General features: G+C 34.5%; 3 protein-coding genes and 1 long non-coding RNA gene across 5 annotated transcripts in view; 2 read left to right on the forward strand and 2 right to left on the reverse strand.

Moving 5' to 3' along the window:
- The window catches only part of LOC127867686 (atrial natriuretic peptide receptor 1-like), a 740759-nt gene that overhangs the window by 36924 nt on the left and 678039 nt on the right, over positions 1-25796 (reverse strand). The gene's annotated exons all lie outside the window — the stretch shown is intronic.
- On the forward strand, positions 4783-7804 carry LOC127867692 (uncharacterized). Its single transcript, XR_008043619.1, has 2 exons — positions 4783-6921; positions 7303-7804. It is a non-coding gene; the product is annotated as an uncharacterized LOC127867692 (long non-coding RNA).
- LOC127867691 (uncharacterized) lies at positions 9904-16855 on the reverse strand. The gene is made up of 4 exons (XM_052409020.1): positions 16725-16855; positions 12132-12276; positions 11340-11391; positions 9904-10902 (listed from the first exon to the last, which is right to left on the reverse strand). The coding sequence occupies exons 1-4, from the start codon at positions 16739-16741 to the stop codon at positions 10814-10816; spliced, it is 303 nt and encodes a 100-aa protein (XP_052264980.1). The 5' UTR covers positions 16742-16855; the 3' UTR covers positions 9904-10813.
- Positions 16783-25796, forward strand: part of LOC127867689 (hydroxysteroid 11-beta-dehydrogenase 1-like protein) — a 70253-nt gene continuing 61239 nt past the window's right edge. Inside the window, exon 1 of one of the 2 annotated variants that reach the window (XM_052409016.1) lies at positions 16783-16863. The gene's annotated coding sequence lies outside the window, so the exon portion shown is untranslated. The remainder of the gene's footprint in view (positions 16864-25796) is intronic. The other variant, XM_052409018.1, reaches the window with a different exon arrangement.

Consider the following 25796-nt stretch of genomic DNA (forward strand, 5'->3'; position numbering starts at 1 on the left):
AATCGTATGCTGAATTTTCAGAATAAACATCGCCAAAGAAAAAACTATGAGTATCTACCAGGATATATTTTCATAAACAAATTTTTAATTAAGACTAGCTTTCAGTTCCCATTAGCCACCACTGACAAGCAGCGAGTTTATCATGGCTTTTTCAGAGATAGGTCAAGTAATTATGATTGTATAGATTTTTTGGTTATGTATTCCACAAATATTACCAGATGCATACAACTTATGACATGTTACAGAACATTTTAGTTGAAACAGTTACTTAAAGACCGTCATTAGGATTTATATGTCAAACTTTTCTTAGTCCGGAACTATATTGTTGAAGCCTTCATGGGCATCAGGCTTGTTCCTTATTTTGCAGACTTATTATTGTAGTGGATTTAAATCTGTGCCTCCTTATATTGGAATATAACCAGTATCGGATGTGGATTGTTAGAAACCCATATCTCGTGTTGTGAAATGTTCTCTTTATCAATTTTATGTATAGGAGTGTTGATGTATACCATGGTAATGTCATATAGTAGAATGTTACCTTCATACATCATTTTGTTGAATTTTAGCCTGTGATTTGTTGCCTATGATATTTTCTGCTTTTAATACACTTCATTATCTGACCAAAACTGTCTTAATAAGGAATATTTACAATATGAACATCCGTGTATATGAGATCCAAATAATAGACATTTTAGGTGGCTTAATATAAATAATCGTATTTTGTGCTATAAAAAGGAAGTAATGAAATATAGAAATAATAAGAATAACTTAATACAATAAAATGTTAATGGCGCATTAAAAATAGGCATTGTGTGAACAATAACAAAATAACAGAATGCAGTATGTAAATTCAGATACATGTATTCTAATAAAAATCTATGATCATACATGTAATAGATTATTAACAGACTTAATCACAGAAGTAAATTGAGCACTGCAACTTTTTGTATGCCCCCGGATCGAAAGATCGGGTGCATATTGTTTTTGGCCGGTCTGTCTGTCATTCATTGTGTGTGTCCCAAAACTTTAACATTGGTTAAAGTTTTGCAATAACTTTTGCATTATTGAAGAAAGCAACTAGATATTTGGCATGTATGTGTTTCTCATGGAGCTGCACATTTTGAGTGGTGAAAGGCCAAGGTCATCCTTCAAGGATAAAGGTCAAATATATGGCTTCAAAGCAGCGCAATAGGGGGCATTGTGTTTCTGACAAACACATCTCTTCTTTAACCCTTTCCCACTCAGAAGCAAAGTGAAAATGGCATAGTGCAAACAGCGTAAAACCAGAACAACCTTTAACTATTTCAGTGCGAGAACCGAACAGAACGTGGTGTCTCATCAGGATCCAAACTGTTTGCTATTCTGATAGTATTCTTTGGAAAAAAAATCGAAGAAAATGCTAATTTTAGAAATTCAGCAGATGACATTTTAGCAGACGACAAATTTCCCAGCATGCAAAGGGTTTATGATTTTGCTGCCTGTCAGTATCTAGAGGTTGGAAATGAAGCCTTTTCAACTTGAGTCTAGTAAGTCAGAAAGGTCTTAACCATTTGCATGCTGGGAAATTTGTCATCTGCTAAAATGTCGTCTGCTGACTTTCTAAAATTAGCATTTTCTTCGATTTTTTTTCAATAATACTATCATAACAGCAAACAGTTTGGATCCTGATGAGACGCCACGTTCTGTGGCGTCTCATCTGGATCCAAACTGTTTGCAAAGGCCTTCAAAATTCGGTTTCAGCACTGAAAGGGTTAAATTAAATTTAACTTTCTAAGAGACTAAAAAAATGTATCTAAGTGGTAAAGGGTTAAATATCTCAATGCATTCATGTCTTATTAAATAATGTTTCTTCTCTAATATTTTTTATTATTTATTTTTGTATATTTTTACTGTCTACTATGTAGAAATGAAATTATTATTAGTTGAGAATATTTACAAAATGAAAAGGAACTTTAAACATAATACAAATAATGTGTATAATTTAAATTATGTATATTATTGAATGTATTGTTTAGTGCGCAGTAATTTATAATCTGTCCATTGTATTCACTGTTGTGTCATTCTAAAACATTGCATACAAAATTACCAATTTGTGTATTGTAGTTAAATGTTGTATTATTTATCAACTTTTGTAAGTGTTCAATAGAAAAGGCTAAGACATACATTTATTCACAAACTTTTCTGTGCATAAAACGGCATTTTAACAAGTAAACAAACATGGAGAAGCATTAAATAGAAAAATATATGTATTGGTTTTGATAGATTTTCTATTTTTATTCACTTTTTATTCGTGGCAATGCACTCTTTAAAATGTTTAATTTCTCTGAATTAAAATCGACATTCAACTGGAACCCACAAAGAGCCTTTATTTATTAAACTCATTCATTGAAAATCGTTATAGTTGTATATTTTATTAAAGTGAGGCATAGTGCATATACAATCATTGGTTTTTATAGCAATAATACGAATCAATATTATTATAAAAAATATATATTTACAAAACATTGTACTACCCAGCCATATAAATGGCTTACGAGTCAATTAGTTGACATGCTATGGGTGAAGTCATAAAATCACATCAATATAGCGCAGGAAAATGTTAGTAATACTATTTACATAGGCAGTATAATTCACATATTGATGTGTTTGTAATGTCTGTCAGATATATATAATGCTTCCGAGCAGTTTATATAGCAATCTTGAATGAACAATCCAGATTTATAAATACGTCTCTTATCAGTCAGCATACATGTTAGCCTTTCGCTTTACAGAATGTTATTGTTGTTAATAGTTGATGCTTTTAATTACTTCAAAACAGCTCATATAAGTTCATTATACTGTGTTTAATGTTTGTTTTTCTTACAAACAGCTAGAATATATATGCAAGTGACATCCATCTTGCTTCTTAAAAATACTTCTAGGGTGTTGTTGACTTCAGAAATCATTTTTGAATCATATAATTTTCAGTTCATAAAAATAATTTTTTATTCATTATTGTTTATTTGCCAATAATTAATTATAAGTCTTTTGCAAAGAATTATTTGCTAATTACTCATTTGTAGCTCGACTATTATATATGAAATATATATAGAGGAGCTATCCTACTCACCCCAGTGTGAGCGTTGGAATGATAAAGTTTGCCAACTGTATCAAGCATTTTGTAAGAATTATGGCCTTTTTTCACTTAGAATATGCATTATTATTGATAAATCTTTGTTAAAGTTTGCGTACCACCTCAAATATTTTCTATGTCCCTTGACATATTGCTTTTATATTTTGAATACTTCTTTACCAACATGACCCCAATCTATTAACAAGAGCAGACAACTGTATCAAGCATTTTGTAAGAATTATGGCCCTTTTTTCACTTAGAATATGCATATTATTGATAAATCTTTGTTAAAGTTTGCGTACCACCTCAAATATTTTCTATGTCCCTTGACATATTGCTTTTATATTTTGAATACTTCTTTACCAACATGACCCCAATCTATAAACAAGAGCAGACAACTGTATCAAACATTTTGTAAGAATTATGGCCCCTTTTTCACTTAGAATATGCATATTATTGATAAATCTTTGTTAAAGTTTGCGTACCACCTCAAATATTTTCTATGTCCCTTGATATATTGCTTTTATATGTTGAATACTTCTTTACCAACATGACCTTAATCTATAAACAAGAGCAGACAACTGTTTCAAGCATTTTGTAAGAATTATTGCCCTTTTTTCACTTAGAATATGCATATTATTGGTAAATCTTTGTTAAAGTTTGCGTACCACCTCAAATATTTTCTATGTCCCTTGATATATTGCTTTTATATGTTGAATACTTCTTTACCAACATGACCTCAATCTATAAACAAGAGCAGACAACTGTTTCAAGCATTTTGTAAGAATTATGGCCCTTTTTTCACTTAGAATATGCATATTATTTGTAAATCTTTGTTTAAGTTTGCGTACCACCTCAAATATTTTCTATGTCCCTTGACATATTGCTTTCATAGTTTGCATACTTCTTTACCAACATGACACCAATCTATAGACTAGAGCAGACAACTGTATCAAGCATTTTGTAAGAATTATGTTCCCTTTTTATACTTAGAAAATTGAAAATTTGGTTAAGTTTTGTGTTTAGGTCCATTTTATTCCTAAAGTAGCAAAGCTATTGCTTTCATACTTGCAACACTTACTAACTATCATAAGGTGCCTGAGCAGGAAAAGTTATGTAACTCTGACTGGCATTTTGACAGAATTATGGCCCCTTTTATACTTAATAATTGAACAGTTGGTTAAGTTTTGTGTTTTGGTCCACTTTACTCCTAAAATATCAAAGCTATTGCTTTCCGAATTGGAACACTTGCTAACTATCGTAAGGGGACTGTACAAGGCAAGTTGCATAACTCTGGTTGGCATTTTAAAGATATTATGGCCCTTTTTTGTCTTAGTAACTGTGAATATTTTGTTAAATTTTGTGTTAAGATCCACTTTACTTCTAAAGTTTCAAGGTGATAGCTTTCAAACTTCAAATACTTTCTTACTATCATGAGGGTACTGTATCTGGCCAGTTGAATTTGACCTTGACCTTTGAATGATTAAATTTTGCTTAAATTGCCATAACTTCTTTATTTATGATTAGATTTGATTCATACTTTGACAAGACAACACTTACCTGACATACCACAATGGACTCCACCCAAACTATCCCCCCATGCCCCATCCCATCTAATAAATGACCACACCCCCCCCATTATACTCCACCCCCGCCCCACCCACCCCCACCCAAATTTTTTTTTTTTGAAACATGGAAAAAAAAAACCCACAAAAAAAACAATTCGGAGGGGATATAGTAATTGGTCTGTCCGTCCGTCCGTCCAGCTGAAACTTTGTCCGGAGCATAACTCCAAATCTATTCAATGGATTTACTTTAAACTTAGAATATAAACAGTTGGCAACTAGGAGAAGTGCAGTGACCAAGAACCATAACTCTATCTACCTTAGTTTTTGAATTATCTCCCCTTTTATATAACTTTAAAGTAAATTTTTGTCCGTAGCATAACCCTAAATATACTAAAGGGATTTATTTGAAACTTGAAATATAAACAGATGGCAACTAGGAGAAGTGCAGTGACCAAGAACCACAACTCTGTCTACCTTAGTTTTTGAATTATCTCCTCTTTTATATGATTTTGAATTAAATTTTTGTCCCGAGCATAACTCTAAATTTACTGAAGGGATTTACTTGAAACTTGAAATATAAACAGATGGCAACTAGGAGAAGTGCAGTGACCAAGAACCACAACTCTATCTACCTTAGTTTTTTAATTATCTCCCCTTTTATATAATTTTAAAGTAAATGTTTGTCCAGAGCATAACTCTAAATCTACTGAAGGGATTTACTTGAAACTTGAAATACAAACAGATGGCAAGTAGGAAAAGTGCAGTGACTAAGAACCATAACTATCTACCTTAGTTTTTGAATTATCTGCCCTTTTATATAACTTTAAAGTAAATTTTGTCCGGAGCATAATTCTAAATCTTCAAAAGGGATTTACTTGAAACTTGAAATATAAACATATGGCAACTAGGAGAAGTGCAGTGACCAAGAACCATAACTCTATCTACCTTAGTTTTTTTAATTATCTCCCCTTTTATATAATTTTAAAGTAAATTTTTGTCCAGAGCATAACTCTAAATCTACTGAAGGAATTTACTTGAAACTTAAACAGATGGCAAGTAGAAGAAGCGCAGTGACTAAGAACCATAACTCTATCTACCTTAGTGTTTTAATTATATCCCTTTATTTAATTTCAAAGTAAATTTTTGTCCGGAGCATAATGAATTCTCTCCCTTTATTTGTTTTTACAAATATTATTCTACTCTCTAAAACAAATGTTGTCATACAAGCAAACACATTTTGACGGGGATTTGGCACTACTGTGACAAGCTCTTGTTCATTTATTTTTGAAAGACTGTCCAATCATCCCACCCAAGCGTTTGCTATCAAACTTGAAATAAAATCTTAGTAGTTTGTTTTATGTTTTTACAAATGTTCAATAGATTGTGGAAAATATACCTGAACTCAGAATCGTCTGTAAAGTACCACTTCTTAAAAACATAAGCAATCAATATGTTTTAATTATGGTCCTCTTCCACTTAGAATATGACTACCGGTATATTACCTTGACCTTATTGAATATGAACAATTTCCCCATGATGGCTTACATTATACTGTCAAGCACCCGAATAGTCGATTGGCTGTCTTCTGACAGCTCTTGTTTAATACCTTAATCACCTAGAGTTGTTAATATGGAGATCAACAACAAGGAGACACCATTATTCTGATACTTGCTCGATCTCACAAATATTTTTTTGCTTATTAACTAATGAATGTCTATGTTTTTAATTTTAATTTTTCTGAGCTCAGGTTTCCAATTTTGTTGCATTATTTATTTGGTTGTTAGATTGTATTATCTTTGTTGTAACAGCAACTACCATGTTAAAATTTAACACAAACTGTAACTCCTGTGTACTGAAACATGTGTGTATTAAAGGAATTTGTAGTTCTATTTTATGAAGTCATAACTTCAGTTATGTAGGGATCGCAAACAAATTAGACTATATATGCAATATTTCTATTTATTTGACAGCATGAATTGTAATATTGTTAAACATGGAATAGATATGCAAATACACATAATCTACATGTAGATGGACAAAGTTATTATCCTAGTTGGAGTGTTATTCTTTGTAATAGAGTTCCTTCTTCGGGACACATCCTGTGATCAAGAATAGCTAAAGCCAGCAAGGCCTGCAATGGTAACTTTTTAACCAGACTTGTTCAGATCTCAAATGTCATACATACTCTGGGAATAAAAGGCGTAATGCATGTCCCAATAGTATCGTCCTGGGAAAAAAGGCGTAATGCATGTCCCAATAGTATTGTCCTGGGAAAAAAGGCATAATGCATGTCCCAATAGTATCTTCCTGGGGAAAAAAGGCGTAATGCATGTCCCAATAGTATCGTCCTGGGAAAAAAAGGCGTAATGCATGACCCAATAGTATGGCGTAATGCATGTCCCAATAGTATGGCATAATGCATGTCCCATAGTATTGTCTTGGGAAAAAAAGGCGTAATGCATATCCCAATAGTATCGACCTGGGAAAAAAGGCGTAATGCATGTCCCAATAGTATCGTCCTGGGAAAAAAAGGCGAAATGCATGACCCAATAGTATGGCGTAATGCATGTCCCAATAGTATGGCATAATGCATGTCCCATAGTATCGTCCTGGGAAAAAAAGGCGTAATGCATGTCCCAATAGTATCGTCCTGGGGAAAAAGGCGTAATGCATGTCCCAATAGTATCTACCCAGAGTAGCCTTTGCAGTCTTGACACTTTCCTCTTATATGGAATTTTTCGTTTAAGGAAATCTCTTCTTAGAAAATATCCAGTTAAGTCGGAAAGTATCATCCCTGATTTGCCTGTGAAGACAGCACCGGCTAACCTGGGACAACAATTTACACGCCTTAAGCTCCGTTTTTTGAGAGCAATGTTCATACACTGGTACAAAGACTGACTTGTAACTTTTTCTGTGTCTCACTTTTTTTAAACAATACAAAACTAAAGTGTATTCGTCCAAGGACTGTATTTGTCACAATTTTTATTCTTTTGCAATATGTATGTATTTGTATGTTTTGTACCATATCATTTTATTCTGTTGGATATTTTTATTGTTCAATCTTTAAATTTAGTTGTCATACATAATTATTCTTGTTATCAGCTTGTAAAAAACTTTTGATGCATACTGTAGTTGTTTTTATTTTAAAAGAAATAAAATAAGTTGCCATTTTTAACTTATTGCATAAAGGGGCAAATGACAATAATCCTCTTGAATTCACACATATAAAATTATTATATCAATATTATTTACATTTTTATTAAATGTTAAGTCTTCATTCAAGAGAAGTAATAAAGTTTGGTGTAGCATACATTTAAAAGCAGTTGCTTCTCTTGTTCCATATAGGCACAGAAACTTAACATATTTTAAAGCAATATGACATCTGCATGGCTTAATTTTACCAGTACATGTATACGATAAACAAGAGCATAAAACAGCATCACACTTCATAAGGTTTTGGTCTAGTGCTCCCTTACACTAAATTTATAAAGAATAAATTCTCAATAAATATAAGAGAACTTACAATGGACCTGTTTGCAGATTTGAAAAATTGCAATTTTAAACAAAAGTCCAACTAAGACAAGGCATGTGACAAGTTTATGATGGGAGATGCACAATACATTAATGGCAATGAAAATTTAAATGCAAAAATGAAAAGTAAGAATTTTACACTACACATCCTTTGGTCGATGTGGGTATCAAAAAAAAATGTGTTATTCTTCCCACGCATTAGTTACGTAACAAAAATTGTACTCAATGACATTTGACCTTTATTTGCGACCTTGACCTTTTACTGATAGGCGATACTAATTATTATCTGTAAACTGGGATCTATAATCTGAATATTTTCCTCTTCTTAGACATTTAAAAGTTGCAGAAACAATAACTCGTGACTTGATCTTCAATGGTCACTGTGGCCTTTAATCGAGGAGCATGGAAGTTGCAGTTGTCTAGCTATGCAGAATAATCATCCAAATTGCTATAAAAATTTCCATGCTATAGAAATATAACGAAGTGGAAAGTATAATGTATGTTCTTTGCATTGTGAACTTGTTTTTTTTCTCCGAGGAGCATGGGCTTTGTTAGCAACAAATTGTTTGGTTTTAGAAATATATCCGGTAATCCAAGGTTATATTAACCCTTTGCATGCTGGGATATTTGTCGTCTGTTAAAATTTCTTCTGCTGAATTTCTAAAATTAGCATTTTCTTCGATTTTTTTTCAAAGAATACTATCAGAATAGCAAACAGTTTGAATCCTGATGAGACGCCACGTTCTGTGGCGTCTCATCTGGATCCAAACTGTTTGCAAAGGCCTTCTAAATTCGGTTCCAGCACTCAAAGGGTTAAAACTACCTCCACAGCATGCACATGTTCCAGAGCAGAAACTTAAGTATGTAAACTCTGACCTTGCATGTAAACCTTCACCTTTCATAGAGGATCAGATGAGTTGTATGCAACACATTGGCTGGTCATGGGGAATACAAATCCTTAGTTATATAACAATGATCCTTCTAGCCATTTTAGAGTTTAAGAGCAGAAACTAATTTTGACCTTGAATTGTGACCTCTGATTGATGGGCAGTTCTTTATTACACATGGTCTGGTCATTTGGGGAATAATAATCAGCAGTTTTATTAAATTCTTTACAGAGATGTTTAAGTTACAGGTTGGACATTAAATCCAGAAGACAAACACCAACCCACAAACAGACTGTGCCACTACTTAATGCCCTTATTTGGGGGAATAACAAATATTTAAAATATTGTTTTGTTTATGGATAATCAACAATTGAAAAACAGAATATTAAAAAGGTTTTTAATAATGTATTTTGGAAAATGTGTATTACCCAAAGTGTTAGAAATATGCCCAGATAACATATAAGAATGCCACAGCTGTATCATAATGGATTTTACTCTTAAAGGACGAAATTAATGTTTAAAGATTTTTTTTTATTAAACTCGAATCTTACACTATAGTATTGCTAGACATAAATTAAGTGTGATCAAATGACATATGCTATTATAACAATACAAAGCACTTTTGGACTCGTAATTTTAAAGCAAATTACTGGTAATTCTGCTAAGCAACATGCTTCAGTGTACTGAACACATACACAGATATAAGGAATAGTTTGCAATTCATGATGCTGAATGCCTAAACAAGTTGATGTATTAAAAGACAATCAGAAAATTTTACATTGCAAACAGGGAAAACACAAGTTAATCATTTTCTACATTTATTCAAAATTTCAATTAAAATTCAACAAAACAATTACATAACATTATTTATATCAAGACATTTGCTTCTATTTTTCTAATTAATTTATGATTCTGGTCAGGTCACATATTTGTAAAAGAAACTTTCTATTTGCATTTCCATGGCATTTGCCATTTAGGAAAACATATGATAGCAAATAACAAGTAAAAACTGTTTTATAAGTAATATCATTTCTGAAGATCTTCAGTACTTGAAAAATATTAGTAAATATCACTTCTATTTTTAAATGTTACACTGACATTTCTATCCTGAAAGATTTCAAATCTGTTAACATGCATGCAAAACCACAAACATCAAATGTGTAAAAAGATCACATGCACAAATGAGTAATATTAAATTATAAAGGATACTAAAGGATGAAAAAAGTACTGCCAGTGTACTATATCAACAAAAAAAATAATGTGTTTTTTCAAAAATTATACTATACTTCTTATTTATAATACTCTTAAATAAGTGTTATCATGTTTAATACTTCTTATTTATAATACTCTTAAATAAGTGTTATCATGTTTATGTTTTGCTTCAGTTTTATCCTATTTAATAAATTTTGTCAGAAAATTGTATTTTTCATATATTTTATTTATAAATCATCTGAACTGGTACAAATACTTGTTTGAACAGACAGACAGCTTACAGGTAACATATTGGCATAATTTATTTCATTGGATAAAATTGTCAAGGGTATGTTTTAAAGATATATTCATTTTACAGTGTAAAAATAATAGCAACTCATATGTCTTCAAAGCTATTAAACGTTCTTTTTTATGTTTGATACAACCAGTGATCTTTATATTACTTTTAATATTTAAGTATGTATCAATAAAACAGACTTGATTCGCAAGTTCATTTATATTGATCACTTGGATAAATCACCAATCGTCTTCTGTACAAACTTCACTGTATTGCCTGGCACGGACGAAACATTCTGGAAGATTGTCTGCACACCTGAATGATAAAAATTCTCGGTGCACTTTGGACTTGATTAGGTCTGAGACTGAAGCCATATTGTGAGGACCAGATTAAACTTATGAAAGTTGGACACATTTTCGATAAAAAATATCTGCAATTTGTGAACTAGAATAAATTTCATTTTAGTTTGGTGGGGAAACCCACATATCCAGTATGGCGAACATCAACCAAACTCATATGGGCAGAAAGTGGGAAGTGAACCCCAGCACAAGCTAGACAGACAACAGACGCACATCAAAGTATTGTTTTTTTGCTTATAAAAAAGGTTAATATTCTACGTATACATGCATTGATTTTGTTTATTTTTATCTTCATGATGGCCATAAGACAACACTTTTTTCAAATTAAAATCTTTTCAAAAAAAATCTATGGACTACTGCATCAATATACACTGTATATGTGTATTATGTTACCTGTGTTCCATTTTGAAGTGACATCCTTGCCAACATCTGCAGGTCCTGGAATCTAGAACAGGTAACAAGAAAAGAGTAATGAATTTGAGTTAATCAGTAAGGCCACGTGTGTATGAATAATAGCTTTTACTTTTAAAGTTATTTACTTTTAACTTTTGTGCCAGGTTCACCTAAATGTATTTTACACTTGCATATTGCGCAATTACAACAGTGAATTATGCATGCATCAGTAAAGCAAAATCATTTGCTTACGAGTAAATATTGTTGTATTTGTCAAGCTAATTTGTTTATAAATAAATTTAACAAGACTTGCTTGAGTTTGTTGTGTGATAAAATCAAGGTATAAGGATCCTGGCAGTATCTGTGAAAGTGCCAAAAACATTAATGGTCACAAAGTCAGGTAAACTTATAATTATCACTGGCCAAAATTCAAATGTACTTGCCAGTCAACTACAAATTAGTACTCTACCTAATGGTTTTACCGGCAAAGATCATCAATTCCTGGAAATACTATCTGTACCTAGTGCAGTTTTACTCACTTTTCCCAGGTCTGACAGACTTTCAGGGAAACTGGGCAGACTGCATTCTCCTTGTGCGTAGTAAGAATACTTCATTATTCTAAGTCTTATTAGGGAAGAAAATTAGCAGTGTCCACTAGCCAATGGCCCCCTAAATATTTTAATGGGTCCCAAGATTTTTCAGAAAACACATGAGTTTTAAGTATACTAAGTATTGAAAGAGTGATGACAGGAAACAAAGACCAATATGATGCTAGTTTCTAAACCTGTATACCTTGTTAACATATGGCTGGGCACTAGGAAGTGAGGCCTTCACTCTCTCTAGCGCAGCAGCTCCCTGTTTTGTGTCAGCACTCCACACACCATAGCTTGCAGTGCCAGCGACCGCTCCCCCTGCTATGCCTACTTTAAGAATGGTCCTGAAAGGCGTAACTAAACTTGAAGTTAAACTTTCAATAAATTTAAATTTGAGTGCTTAAGTTACAAATAATAAACAAAAATGCACTCAAAGTGTTTCTAAAACAACATGAATTAAGCCAGCTCTTGTCAAGCTCAACTTGTTTCATTTTACAAGTTCTGATTTGGGGCTGTCCATAAAGTACATCATGTTTTTTTTACCATTTTAAACTCTCTCTCTTCCCTCTGTCACAAACTGTCACACATATCATATCCCCCACCCCTTAAAGCATGTCACACTTTCGAACTTTTTTTTGATATTATATAACGCCTAATTAAAATTTAGTCTCAAAAACACTATTAAACTGTATTGAAATATAAAATTTCCACTTAAAAGAACTATCCCAATATGTAAATGACTGTTATATTAGAATAGTTAATTATCAACAGTTGTCACAGTTATATATTGAAGCAGTAACTCAATCTAGATTTAATTTGAAAACAAAACTTGCAAAAATCCGACTTGACAATTATGTAATACACATTTTTTATCTGCTGCTTTTTCATCTACTATTGCAAGATCAAGGTTTAGATAATCTTCTAATTATGCAATTATTTTTTTACACAGGATACAATATTTATGCAGCGGACAACATAGATATAACAAGAGCTGTGTTCGTGAAACATAATGCCCCCTACTGCACCGCTTTGAAGCCATATATTTGACCTTTGACCTTGAAGGATGACCTTGACCTTTCACCTTTCAAAATGTGCAGCTCCACAAAATACGCATGTATGCCCAATATCGAGTTGCTTTCTTAAATATTGCAAAAATTGACCTTTGACCTTAACCTTTGACCTTAAAGGATGACCTTGACCTTTCACCACTCAAATGTGCAGCTCCATGAGATATGCATGAATGTCAAATATCTAGTTGCTATCTTCAATATTGCAAAATTTGACCTTGAAGGATGTCCTTGACCTTCACTTTTCACCACTCAAAATGTGCAGCTCCATGAGATGCACATGCATGCCAAATATCAAGTTGCTATCTTCAATATTGAAAAAGTTATGGCCAATGTTTAAGTTTTCGGACGGACAGACGCCATATATTTGACCTTGAAGGATGACCTTGACCTTCACTTTTCACCACTAAAAATGTGCAGCTCCATGAGATACACATGCATTTCAAATATCAAGTTGCTATCTTCAATATTGAAAAAGTTATGGCCAATGTTTAAGTTTTCGGACGGACAGACGCCATATATTTGACCTTGAAGGATGACCTTCACCTTCACCTTTAACCACTCAAAATGTGCAGCTCCATGAGATGCACATGCATGCCAAATATCAAGTTGCTACCTTCAATATTGAAAAAGTGATGGCCAATGTTAAAGTTTTCAGACGGACAGACGCCATATATTTGACATTTGACCTTGAAGGATGACCTTGACCTTCACTTTTTACCACTCAAAATGTTCAGTTCCATGAGATACACATGCATGCCAAATATCAAGTTGCTACCTTCAATATTGAAAAAGTTATGGCCAATGTTAAAGTTTTCGGATGGACAGACGCCATATATTTGACATTTGACCTTGAAGGATGACCTTCACCTTCACCTTTCACCACTCAAAATGTGCAGCTCCGTGAGATGCACATGCATGCCAAATATCAAGTTGCTACCTTCAATATTGAAAAAGTAATGGCCAATGTTAAAGTTTTTGAACGGACAGACGCCATATATTTGACATTTGACCTTAAAGGATGACCTTGACCTTCACCTTTCCCCACTCAAAATGTGCAGCTCCATGAGATACACATGCATGCCAAATATCAAGTTGCTATCTTCAATATTGAAAAAGTTATGGCCAATGTTAAAGTTTTCGGATGGACAGACAGACGCCATATATTTGACCTTGAAGGATGACCTTGACCTTCACCTTTCACCACTCAAAATGTGCAGCTTCGTGAGATGCACATGCATGCCAAATATCAAGTTGCTATCTTCAATATTGAAAAAGTTATGACCATTAAAGTTTTCGGACGGACGGACAGACTGACAGTCCAACTGCTATATGCCACCCTACCGGGGGCATAACAAGAGATTGCCAAGCAATATGGTCCCCTACCGGCTGCACCATTGTCAGAAATTCCACCTTTGTCAGATTTAAAAAAAATAAAAATTTGTTGCCATAGCAACCAGAATTTTTGACGTAGGAACAAAATGAAATGACGTGCATAATGTCCATATTGCCATCTATCCATGTTTCAAGTTTCATGAAAAAATATTAAGAACTTTTAAAGTTATCGCAGGATCCAGAAAACCACCATTTTCAGCAGTATTTCTAGTCTATTTGTTGCCATAGCAACCAAAATTTTTGACGTAGGAACAAAACGAAAAGACGTGCATAATGTCCATATTGCCATCTATCCATATTTTAAGTTTCATGAAAAAATATTAAGAACTTTTTAAGTTATCGCAGGATCCAGAAAAGTGTGACTGACAGACAGACTGACAGAGCGCAAACCATAAGTCCCCTCCGGTGAAACCAGTAGAGGACAATAATTATTCTGGCATGACAAAAGGCTATACATAATACAAGGCTTCATAACAGCATATAAGCTGGTCATTTTCGGCTCAGGTAATACTTAAATGTAAACCAGCTTGGAAAAATATACTAAAACGTACCTGGCCGATTTAGACTGTACCTGAGTTTTATTCCTGACCAAATCCGATGTCGTAAAACATGCTGTGATAACAAAAAATTTCTCTTTAAACAAACCCTGCCTCTACATGCTTTATTTTAGTATGAGTCTCACTAATATAGAGGACATTTTACAAAATTAGCATACATATGAACATATTTAATTTGTAAAAGAAAGGTGACAACAAGCAATTTAGTTTTATAATGCCCAGGTACATTAAGTATATTTTCTGTACCAGGGGTAAATTTGAGTATACTTAAGCATGCACAGTGAACATTTAAGTACCTACTGGAGCCTGACGTACTGTGTGGACAGGCCCTTGTGTAAAAAAGCACAGAAGTTTGAAATTCTATTCATAAAGCTCATCTAACGGCTAAATAATAAAAAAATAAACCCTATATATTATATAGACCATATACTATATAGGAGGTTGTTTTTTTTATTTAGCCATTAGATTAGCTTTATGGATAGAATTTCAATCTCCTATGAAAAGTGATTTTCATGAACCATTTTAATAATCAAAATTATAATTTATCTGAAAAATAAAATAAATCACTAAGGTATCGTCTAAGAATAGCGAATAAGAATAACGAAATCACGTCTGGTTAGCATACATGCCAGAATTTTTCAGGTCCAAAACGGGACTTTCCAAAAAAAATTGTCGGGAAATTTGACCAAAAAGCAGGACACCTACAACGATCAATCATTCCACCTTTTCTTTAGTCAGTAGTCAGTATATTACTTACAAAAACTCTAAATTTCTGCCCAATATCGACGATAAATGTGTGTTCAGAATTTCGTGAACACAGACGTTCTCCATTTTCCGGAAGTAAACACACTCCATAAACTGAAATGTGGGGTATCCCCGTATGCCTCGATTTGACATATGTAAATCGTGTGACACGATGTGAGCGCATCGTTATTCGAGCACTGTTCTTATTCAACCAATTGTCAATAAACTCTAAATTTAGATTGATGCAAATATGTACAAACTATTTTCTGAAAATCAGTCGAAAACGAAAGTTAATTTGTGAGAAACATCAATGTGTATTGGTCCGCATTCAATTTGTTTGATGTACAAAATCGTCGTTTTGACAGATTTTTTAACCTTAGGTTTATTAATACACAGGATAATAAACTTGATAGGGCCATGAAATACAACCGCAGGTGGCGTTTATTTCTGTATGATACATCTTTTGATAGCAATTAGCGACCCCTATCATAAAAACACCATGGTGTGAATGCTGATTAAATCAATAAGTTGCCGATAAATCGCTGATAAGGTGTCAAAAACAACACTGGTGCACTCGAGTAGTAGAAGTGGGTTGTTAATTGGGGGCAATAAAGGGATTAGCGATGGTAAGTTTTAGCCAGAAAGAGCTTGAAAAGCGAATTTTATAGGGAACTTATAGACCTTACATTGTTTTTAACGAATGTCGGGACAAATCTTCTCATATCGGGATGCCGGGACAACGAGCCCAAAAGCAGGACTGTCCCGCCGAGATCGGGACGTCTGGCATGTATGCTGGTTAGTATTCAATCTTATAAAGCGTCCATTCACGATCCGAATTATAATGCATCCGAAAAATTTAACACGTCATATAACGTATCGGTTAATTTAACAAGAATAACATACTAGCTTATGTTTAGCCAACAAAAGGAAACTTAAAACGATTTTACATCAAATCACTTAATTGTATTTTATATTTAATTTATTTTATCCATGAAATCCCTTATTCTGATGAAATGAAAATGTCATTACTTTGCCAAGGTTGCCATTTTGAAGAGTTCTCTTTCAAATAGGTTACCTCCCTTAGAAATAAAACTGTCTTTTTCCCCAATCGAATCGACTGAAAGTAACTGTGTTACCGTCTCATTCAGACTGACTTAGCTGAAGGATGGTATGTATATTTTACATTATTTTCTTTTAAAATAGTGGATATTTAATACCATAAGTTTGGTATGTGTACTGTTGGTGAAACCACTGGTGTTTATCTAGGCGTACTGGAGAGCTTGCATGACGTCAACCAGGGACCTAGATGCAAACAAGTATAGTTCCCTGGGTATGCTCTGTGCGCCTTAGTTCGATCAAGTTAAACTTTGTCTCTGCGCATGCTCTTCATCAACAACGATTACTGAAAACTTGCTATGGTATTTAGACAGAGTATTCAAAACTGTATCCAAATCTGCCAATAAAATGAAATATAAACAAACAAAACGGTCGTAAACGGTTAAAAACTATCTATTACCCCACATGATATACATCACTGAGAAGCACTCCTAAGTTCGACCAGCGGTCTTCATGACGTTACAAATAGGGGCTCACATGGGGTAGATAAATAGTTATTTGCTCACACGAATACTTAAGCTAGGAGCGAGACATTCGAATGTTGTTTTTTTTTAGAAATGAAAGGTAATTCATATATTTTGAAGATTATTGTAATGCGGGTCTTAAATATTTATTAAAATTAACAGCAACTAACAATTAAGAAGGTAACAGAATAGTGATTTTTTTTGCCCAAAATTACCGCCTATATTCGGCTGCTTCCCAATTGCAAAAAATGATGTTTTTTCCCAAAAAACTGACCAAAATTTCCCCAAAAATGACCAAATTTTCCCAATTAAGCCAATAAGATTACAATTTCAATTAGTGTTTATTTCGTAGAACGAGTGCTGATCAAGCTTGTCGAGTCTTCGCCGAATGACAACTGACTTACGAATGTTCGCGAATGTAGCCAAATACGATTTTACGTTGCTATCCACACATCTCTCTCTATATTGCGGAGGATACCGACGATAGTCGATGTATCCCGATTGTTAACGCCTGTATTTACACACTTCCAAGATGGCAGCAAGCAGACAAGAAGTTTGCGATGAGCAGCGAAAATGATAAATAACACTAAAATTAACAGCGGATATCACATGGTTATTAGGAGATAATTTAATGTGTGTGTCAATTAACGCAAAATACTATGTTTGAGATGAACAACAACAAATATTTATTAGAAATGTTCACAGTGAATATGCGTCACGGAAATCTGTGTTGGGAAATTGGAGTTCACAAAGTTAAAGCATTTAAGACGAGAACCGTTCGAAAATGGTAAGAGACAAACATGATTTGATTTATATGTTAGTGGATCTGTGCATATTCAGATTCATATGCATATTCTGCTTTATTATGCCCCCCTTCGAAGAAGAGGGGGTATATTGCTTTGCACATGTCGGTCGGTCTGTCGGTCGGTCCGTCCACCAGGTGGTTTCCGGATGATAACTCAAAATCACTTGGGCCTAGGATCATGAAACTTCATAGGAAGATTGATCATGACTCGCAGATGACCTCCATTGATTTTTAGGTCACTAGGTCAAAGGTCAAGGTCATGTTGACCCGAAATAGTAAAATGGTTTCCGGATGATAACTCAAGAACGTTTATGCCTAATATCATGAAACATGATAGGTAGATTGATCATGACTCGCAGATGACCCCTATTGATTTTCAGGTCACAAGGTCAAAGGTCAAGGTCACGGTGACCTGAAATAGTAAAATGGTTTCCGGATGATAACTCAAGAACGCTTATGCCTAGAATCATGAAACTTCATAGGTAGATTGATAATGACTGGCAGATGACCCCTATTGATTTTCAGGTAATTAGGTCAAAGGTCAAGGTCATGGTGACCCGAAATAGTAAAATGGTTTCCGGATGATAACTCAAGAACGCTTATGCCTAGGATCATGAAACTTGGTAGGTAGATTGATCATGACTCGCAGTTGACCCCTATCGATTTTCAGGTCACTAGGTCAAAGGTCAAGGTCATGGTGACCTGAAATAGTAAAATGGTTTCCGGATGATAACTCAAGAACGCTTATGCCTAGGATCATGAAACTTCATAGGGACATTTATCATAACTCACAGATGACCCCTATTAATTTTCAAGTCACTAGGTCAAAGGTCAAGGTCTCGGTGACCTGAAATAGTAACATGGTTTCCGGATGATAACTGAAGAACGCTTATGCCTAGGATCATGAAACTTGATGGGTAGATTGATCATGACTCGCAGATGACCCCTATTGATTTTCAGGTCACTAGGTCAAAGGTCAAGGTCACAGTGACAAAAAACATATTCACACAATGGCTGTCAATACAACAGAGAGCCATTATGGGGGGCATGCATGTTTTACAAACAGCCCTTGTTATTTTTTTGTCACGTATAGTTTGGTGAAATAGCATTGAACTGAGGATGTCAATTGTGCAAGATATTAAAAGGTAAACAAATGAAATGTATTATTTTAGTTCCATTTAATACAACATGAACACAGCAAGAACACAAATGCCTGTTTGTTAATATTGGTTAATGTTTTCACCATATCATATTTTACTTTAAAAAACATCCTGAATTAAATTCATACTCTTAAAGAGATTATAATTTAATCATAATGGTACATGTATATTGAAGAATCTATAGATTATTGCAAGTTTAATATGCATGTGGAAGGATATTAACCAAACGTTGTAAGAAGACATGAAAGCAACACTTTATAATATAAAAATGCTGTCAAACATGAACTTAGCAATTTTTATTCTGTTCTTATAATCATATTTATAATGTTTCCCATTTTCATGGTTTATCGCGCTAATTTTCCCAATCCAAATGCCACAGACTGTAACAAAAAAAAGCAAAAAAAATCACTGCAGAAAAGAACATTAAACACTCATAAACACACATTTGTAAAATAACCAAACATATTTACATTATAATAGGATATCAGGGCCCTCAATCTGTCAAATCCATGGCCGAAATTCGGCTGCATTCCCTCCCTGAAAAGTATACTTTTTCCCCTTTTGGGGGGAAAAATTCCCCCTAAAAAAAAAATTTTTTTTTTTTTTTTGGGGGGGGGGGGTTTGGGGGGGGGGATAGATGTCTCATGATTATTATATCTCAATTCTATTTTAATTTAATCTTTTCAAACATACTAAATTATAAAATAAGCAATGAATATAGTGCAAACATGTACAAATGTAATACTAGAGAGTAACTAAAAAATCCCCCAAAAAGGGAAACGCCGCGAAAATTCCCCCTGCTATGGGTAGCGACCCGCTTCCCCTAAAATGGATTGAGGGCCCTGGATATTTTTCCTAAACACAATGTGGACATAGGAATGTCTCACCTCTTCTAAAAGCCAGTTTTTCATGGCAATTGGGCTGCAGTAAAGAGCTTAAATTTAACAATAAACATCTTAATTGGTCGTCTATTATCTTAAAATGTAATGTGTCGATCTAATTTATGAATGCCCCCTTATGAGCCCCAGGTAAACAAAGCGCTTATTTACGGAGATTTGTCTTCCCCCCCAGGCCCTGAATACTGCAGCGTCCCTGGCAATTTAGAAAAGAGTATTTTGATGGATGTTTTATGAATTTAATAGTGATTTAAAGAATATAAGTGCGATAAATGCATGAAAAATGAGGTATCGATAAGTGACATAATTTAAGCTTTGTTATTCATAAAGACCTGTTTAAACTGCATTTTTACAAGAGGTTGTCGGAATTACGACTTCTGTTATGAGTTTTCGCAGAAAGGCTGGCGCGTGATGTAAGTGGTGGCATCGAAAATACATCATAAAAAAATGATCGAACTTAGGCACCTCATCGAAATTAGGCACACAGAGGATATAGTACCAGAAAGGCCGTTTACCAAGAAGGCCGCACCAAAAAAGCCGCACCAAAAAGGCTGCATAAGTGAACCAAAAATGCCTCATGGTATACCAGAAAGGCCATACAATATTTGTTAATATCATTGAATAGTTACCGGTATGCGGAATATAATTATCATATCTATTAGATAGTCATAACTTTTTAAACTTCGAAGAAGAGAGGGTATATTGCTTTGCACATGTCGGTCTGTCGATCGGTCCGTCCGTCCACCAGGTGGTTTCCGGATGATAACTCAAGAACGCTTAGGCCAGGGATCATGAAACTTCATAGGTACATTGATCATGACTCGCAGATGACCCCTATTGATTTTGAGGTTGCTAGGTCAAAGGTCAAGGTCACGGTGACCCGAAATAGTAAAATGGTTTCCGGATGATAACTCAAGAACGCTTATGCCTAGGATCATGAAACTTGATAGGTGGATTGACCATGACTCGCAGATGACCCCTATTGATTTTGAGGTCACTAGGTCAAAGGTCAAGGTCACTGTGACCCGAAATATTAAAATGGTTTCCGGATGATAACTCAAGAACGTTTATGCCTAGGATCATGAAACTTGATAGGTAGATTGATCATGACTCGCAGATAACCCCTATCGATTTTCAGGTCACAAGGTCAAAGGTCAAGGTCACGGTGACCCGAAATAGTAAAATGGTTTCCGGATGATAACTCAAGAACGCTTATGCCTAGGATCATGAAACTTGATAGGTAGTTTGATCATGAGTGGCAGATGACCCGATTTTCAAGTCACAAGGTCAAAGGTCATGGTCACGGTGACCCGAAATAGTTAAATGGTTTCTAGATGATAACTCAAGAATGCTTATGCCTAGGATCATGAAACTTGATAGGTTCATTGATCATGACTGGCAGATGACCCCTATTGATTTTCAGGTCACTAGGTCAAAGGTCAAGGTCACAGTGACAAAAAACATATTTGCAAAATGGCTGTCACTACAACTGAGGGCCCATTTGGGGGGCATGCATGTTTTACAAACAGCCCTTGTTTATTAGTCTACTTAAAAGCTGTTAATTTTATATACCCGTAGCCAGGGGAGGTGCGTTGGGTGCGTTCACACCCAATGTTTTTTGACAAGTAAAAAAATTGTACTATAAGTTGCACCCAACTTTATTGGACGCAAAAACGGTTAATTTTTTTTCCAGGAACCAAGTGAGTCTTCTTATTTAAGTGTTAAAATAATGTATTCACTATGCAACCACTAGGTCACCATATAATTAATTTGTTCAATTAAGTCATTTCCAAGATAGCGCGTGATTTTTATTAACAAGTTTAAACCTTAGAATTGTTGAAAACAACAGAACTTGTGACAGCAAAATTTGAGATTTAAGAAGCTGGTCCCCGCAAAATGGAATTGGAATCTTTGTTACTAATAGATATATGTTTTCTGTATAATGCAAATTTATTAATCAGGCACTCTAAACTGTATAAAATCGATACTTATTTATAGATATTTGATACTAAATGATTGTTTTGTAACTTTTGCCATTGTTATTAATGTCTATAACTGTAATAGATATCATAACAAAATGCAGAAGCCTACTTATTTTGGGTTGAAATCACAGTCCAATAACCTTTTTCAACAATTTTCTAAATGGCTGGAAATCAATTGGATTAACTTGAATAAATACATAATCTTATAAAAAAGGAAATACATTTTAGATGATAATTAACAGAATGCAGTTATGTTAGTTTCTAAAAACTTACGATACAGAAAGCTTTTTGGTTTCACTGGTCATACAAATTGTGTAAAACCGCATAGTTTAAGCATACTTGTATGGGCGGTTTCTAAATCAGCCTCATTCCAATATCCCATTACCATCGTTACAACTTAATAGGATATCTTCAAAGTAAATAAATAATAAATTCTTAGCATTCATCGGCTGCCTCTCTTTTCCAGTTGATGTTATGTGCCTTCAACTGAATCTTTACTTGACGGAAATCAAAGACTACCCTTGGACTTTTGCTGAAGACTAATGAGTCACTGGTTAATAACTTTGCATTATACCACGATTTATAACAAGAACACATTGTGCCCAGTAATTTTGACAGACTGAGTTGTCTTTTTGTTATATCTTCGTACAACCATTTAATGATCCCCTAAAGGGTTTTCCAGCAAAAAAAATCAGCTATGCTCAAGTCATGATAATTTTTTTGTTGAATCACAAGAAAACAAATTATTGTTACAAAGCAATGAAGCTTTTTTTGTAGTTTACCAACACTTAATGCCATCTGTTCTGCTCCACATCCATAACTTTCCACAATGTTTTAATTATGTCAAACTTGACACTAGGAATGTCCTATTCTTAAACAGTTGTTATAATGAATTTAAAACGTTATAACATATGATAAGATGGACGTTAACGTTTAATTTTCATCATCTGTGACGGATCTTGAGCATATAATTGGCAAATAAGTTGGGGTTTTTTCTTCAACGTCCTGGTATACATTGTTAGGATTTTGAGACCACAGGGCCAGTAGTTTGTGGTTATAGGGTCTTAATGAAGCCTAAAGTGTTATATGTTTCTGAAATTTGTTTAGAAAAAGATAACTAATTTGTTAAAATAGTATAAAAAAAATAAAGTAACCAGTTATACCATTTTGATTTCTTTTTAGTATTGATGCACATTAGAGAAGACCCAGTTTTGTTAATCGGTGTTTGTTGTACAATACACTATTAGCACGTTTAGAGCAATGCTAGACCTCTGGTACTATCCATGGAAGCAGACAAACAATTGTATTAAAAAAAGTCAAATATTTCCATTTTATTTGCTCGATTTATGAATGGTAGAATGTTGGAAAGGTAAAACACACCAATTTTATCAAGATTCCAAGACTACAATAAATAATGATATTTTATACCGTTCATTTTGTTGATTTTACATTCTATAAATTTGTTGTTGTTTACGTATATTAACAAAGTGTGTGCGCGCTTACTAGTGTCGGGTTAAACACTGTATAAAATGATGTATTTCTGTGACTGATCGAAAAGGTGGTTATTGAAAAACGTGGTGGGGTATACATGTATGTTATATCATATTCATGTCGATCAGTCACTGAGTATGGTAAATGAAAGTGAAATTACATATAAAAATGCTCTATAACTTCAGTCTCTTAATACAGTTAAAAAGTGACTAGATTGCAGGAGTTTACATTTCATTTTCAAAATTGTCTAGGGGGAATACCTCCAAAGCCCCCGATTGCAGGAGAAACATCCCCTCCCGCACATACCCCCTTCGTCACTTCGTTGCTCAATAACAATCGTCGAAGGCAAAAATTTGCACCCCCTTTTCACAACTCTGGCTAAGGGCCTGCTACCGCACTGTTTTACTTTTTTACTCAATCAATTTAAATATTTCAAGATGGCGGCATATGCACTGTTTCGTTGCCAAGTTGTATGATTTTCGGAAAGTAGCGAAGATTTTCCGCTAGTTTCGGTTCATGTCTGTGCCATCCGCTATCCAATCAGAAATAAATTACTGCCGAATTCGATAGCCCGGATTTACCGCAAGTACCTGGATTTCGCAGTTCTTCATCGATTTACTTCGTACGTCTGGTCGGCTACCTTATTTTCACCCCAATATTTATTATATTGATATTGACTGTCGTTTAAACGTTTACTGTTTTGGTAAACGTTTTTCAGCAAAACACGAAACGCGACCGTTTAAACGTGACACCCTTAACCACTAGTCTTCGTTTTGATGAGCCGTCGCACACAGGCTGACTACGAACTTGTCTTCCCGGAACGTGTAAGCAACGTCGAAGTAGAAGGCTTCGTTGCAGACATTTTAAATGGTTATATATCGATGGTCTCAATTTAAAATGTCGAACCTACAAAAACACAAGTTTTCAGGAGACCTATTTTAGTTAAACATTTCTTGCACAAAGTCAAATAAAGATTATTTTAAACATTTTTAAAAGTGTCGCATGATAGACCATGTTCGTATGGAACTAATTTGACGTTAAGTTAATAAATCTGCTGTAAAATGTATCTTCGTCATTTAGACTTGCATTTATGTGATGTTTCGGCAAATTGGACAGCTTATTGTAATAGATTTTGTTTCAATAGAATAAATTTTTCCACTGTTGTCCGTTAGATATAGCAAAGCAATGCATTTTTTTCTGTTTTACACGGTGGAACAGAGGTGACAACCGCAATTCGTTATTTATAGTGTGGCCTCAACTTAGTAACTTGTGGGAACGACTAATAAAGTTGAGGGAACAACATCATAAGTTGTGGCTTCAACTTAATAACTTGTGGAAACAATTTTTAAAATAACTTGTGGAAACAACTACGTACGTTGTCCCCACAACTGTTTAAGTTGAGACCTCAGCTTAGTAACTTGTGGCCACAACTTCATAACTTGCTCCCAAAACTTATTAAATTGTGACCTCAACCTAGTAATTTGTTCATTTAACTTATTAAGTTATTCCTTCAACTAAATAACTTGTGGGAACAACTTATTTATTAAGTTGAGGCCTCAGCTCAGAAACTTGTGGCGACAACTTCATAACTTGTTCCCACAACTTATTAGTTTTTGCCTCAACTAAATAACTTGTGGGAGCAACTAACTATGTTGAAACCACTAATTTAAGTTTAACCAATAATATCGGGCGTTTCATCTTTACCGTTTTATCACAATTAGTACCCCTTATTTTACTAGGTGCTCGGGTTCGAGCACTATCCCTGTTAGCTATGGATCCCCCGTTCGAGCCCTATCTGAGCACTTGACATGTAAGTCATGGATTTCAGATTTGAGCCCCTATCTGAGCGATCGGCAAGTTAGCGACTTGGTTCAGGGCTCGAACCCTGTTGTGAAAACTAGGCACATAAGCGACGGATTCCGGTTGGGAATCCAGGTCTGATACCTCCCTTTTTAAACGATGGGTCTTTGGGTTTTAGCCCCAGTCTAAGGACTTTCCCTGTAAGCGACTTGGATTCCAGTCTGAGCATTCGCACCCTACGTAACGGATCCCGGCTTGGATGCCCTGCTTGAGCACTCACCCTGTATGCTATGCCCCCGGGCTAAAATCCCTGTTTAAGTACTTACCATTTAAGCGAACGGACCCTGATCAAAGTCGTAGTCTTATCGCCGGACCCGAAAAATGCGG

This window comes from Dreissena polymorpha, chromosome 2 (genome assembly GCF_020536995.1).
Source record: "Dreissena polymorpha isolate Duluth1 chromosome 2, UMN_Dpol_1.0, whole genome shotgun sequence".
NCBI classification, from domain to species: domain Eukaryota; kingdom Metazoa; phylum Mollusca; class Bivalvia; order Myida; family Dreissenidae; genus Dreissena; species Dreissena polymorpha.

Coding starts and splice junctions, on each gene's coding strand:
- LOC127867691 (XM_052409020.1), bottom strand. Junction 11,392..12,131: donor CCCAGCCATATGTTAACAAG/GTATACAGGTTT, acceptor TACCTGTTCTAG/ATTCCAGGACCTGCAGATGT. Junction 10,903..11,339: donor CACTTCAAAATGGAACACAG/GTAACATAATAC, acceptor TTTATCATTCAG/GTGTGCAGACAATCTTCCAG.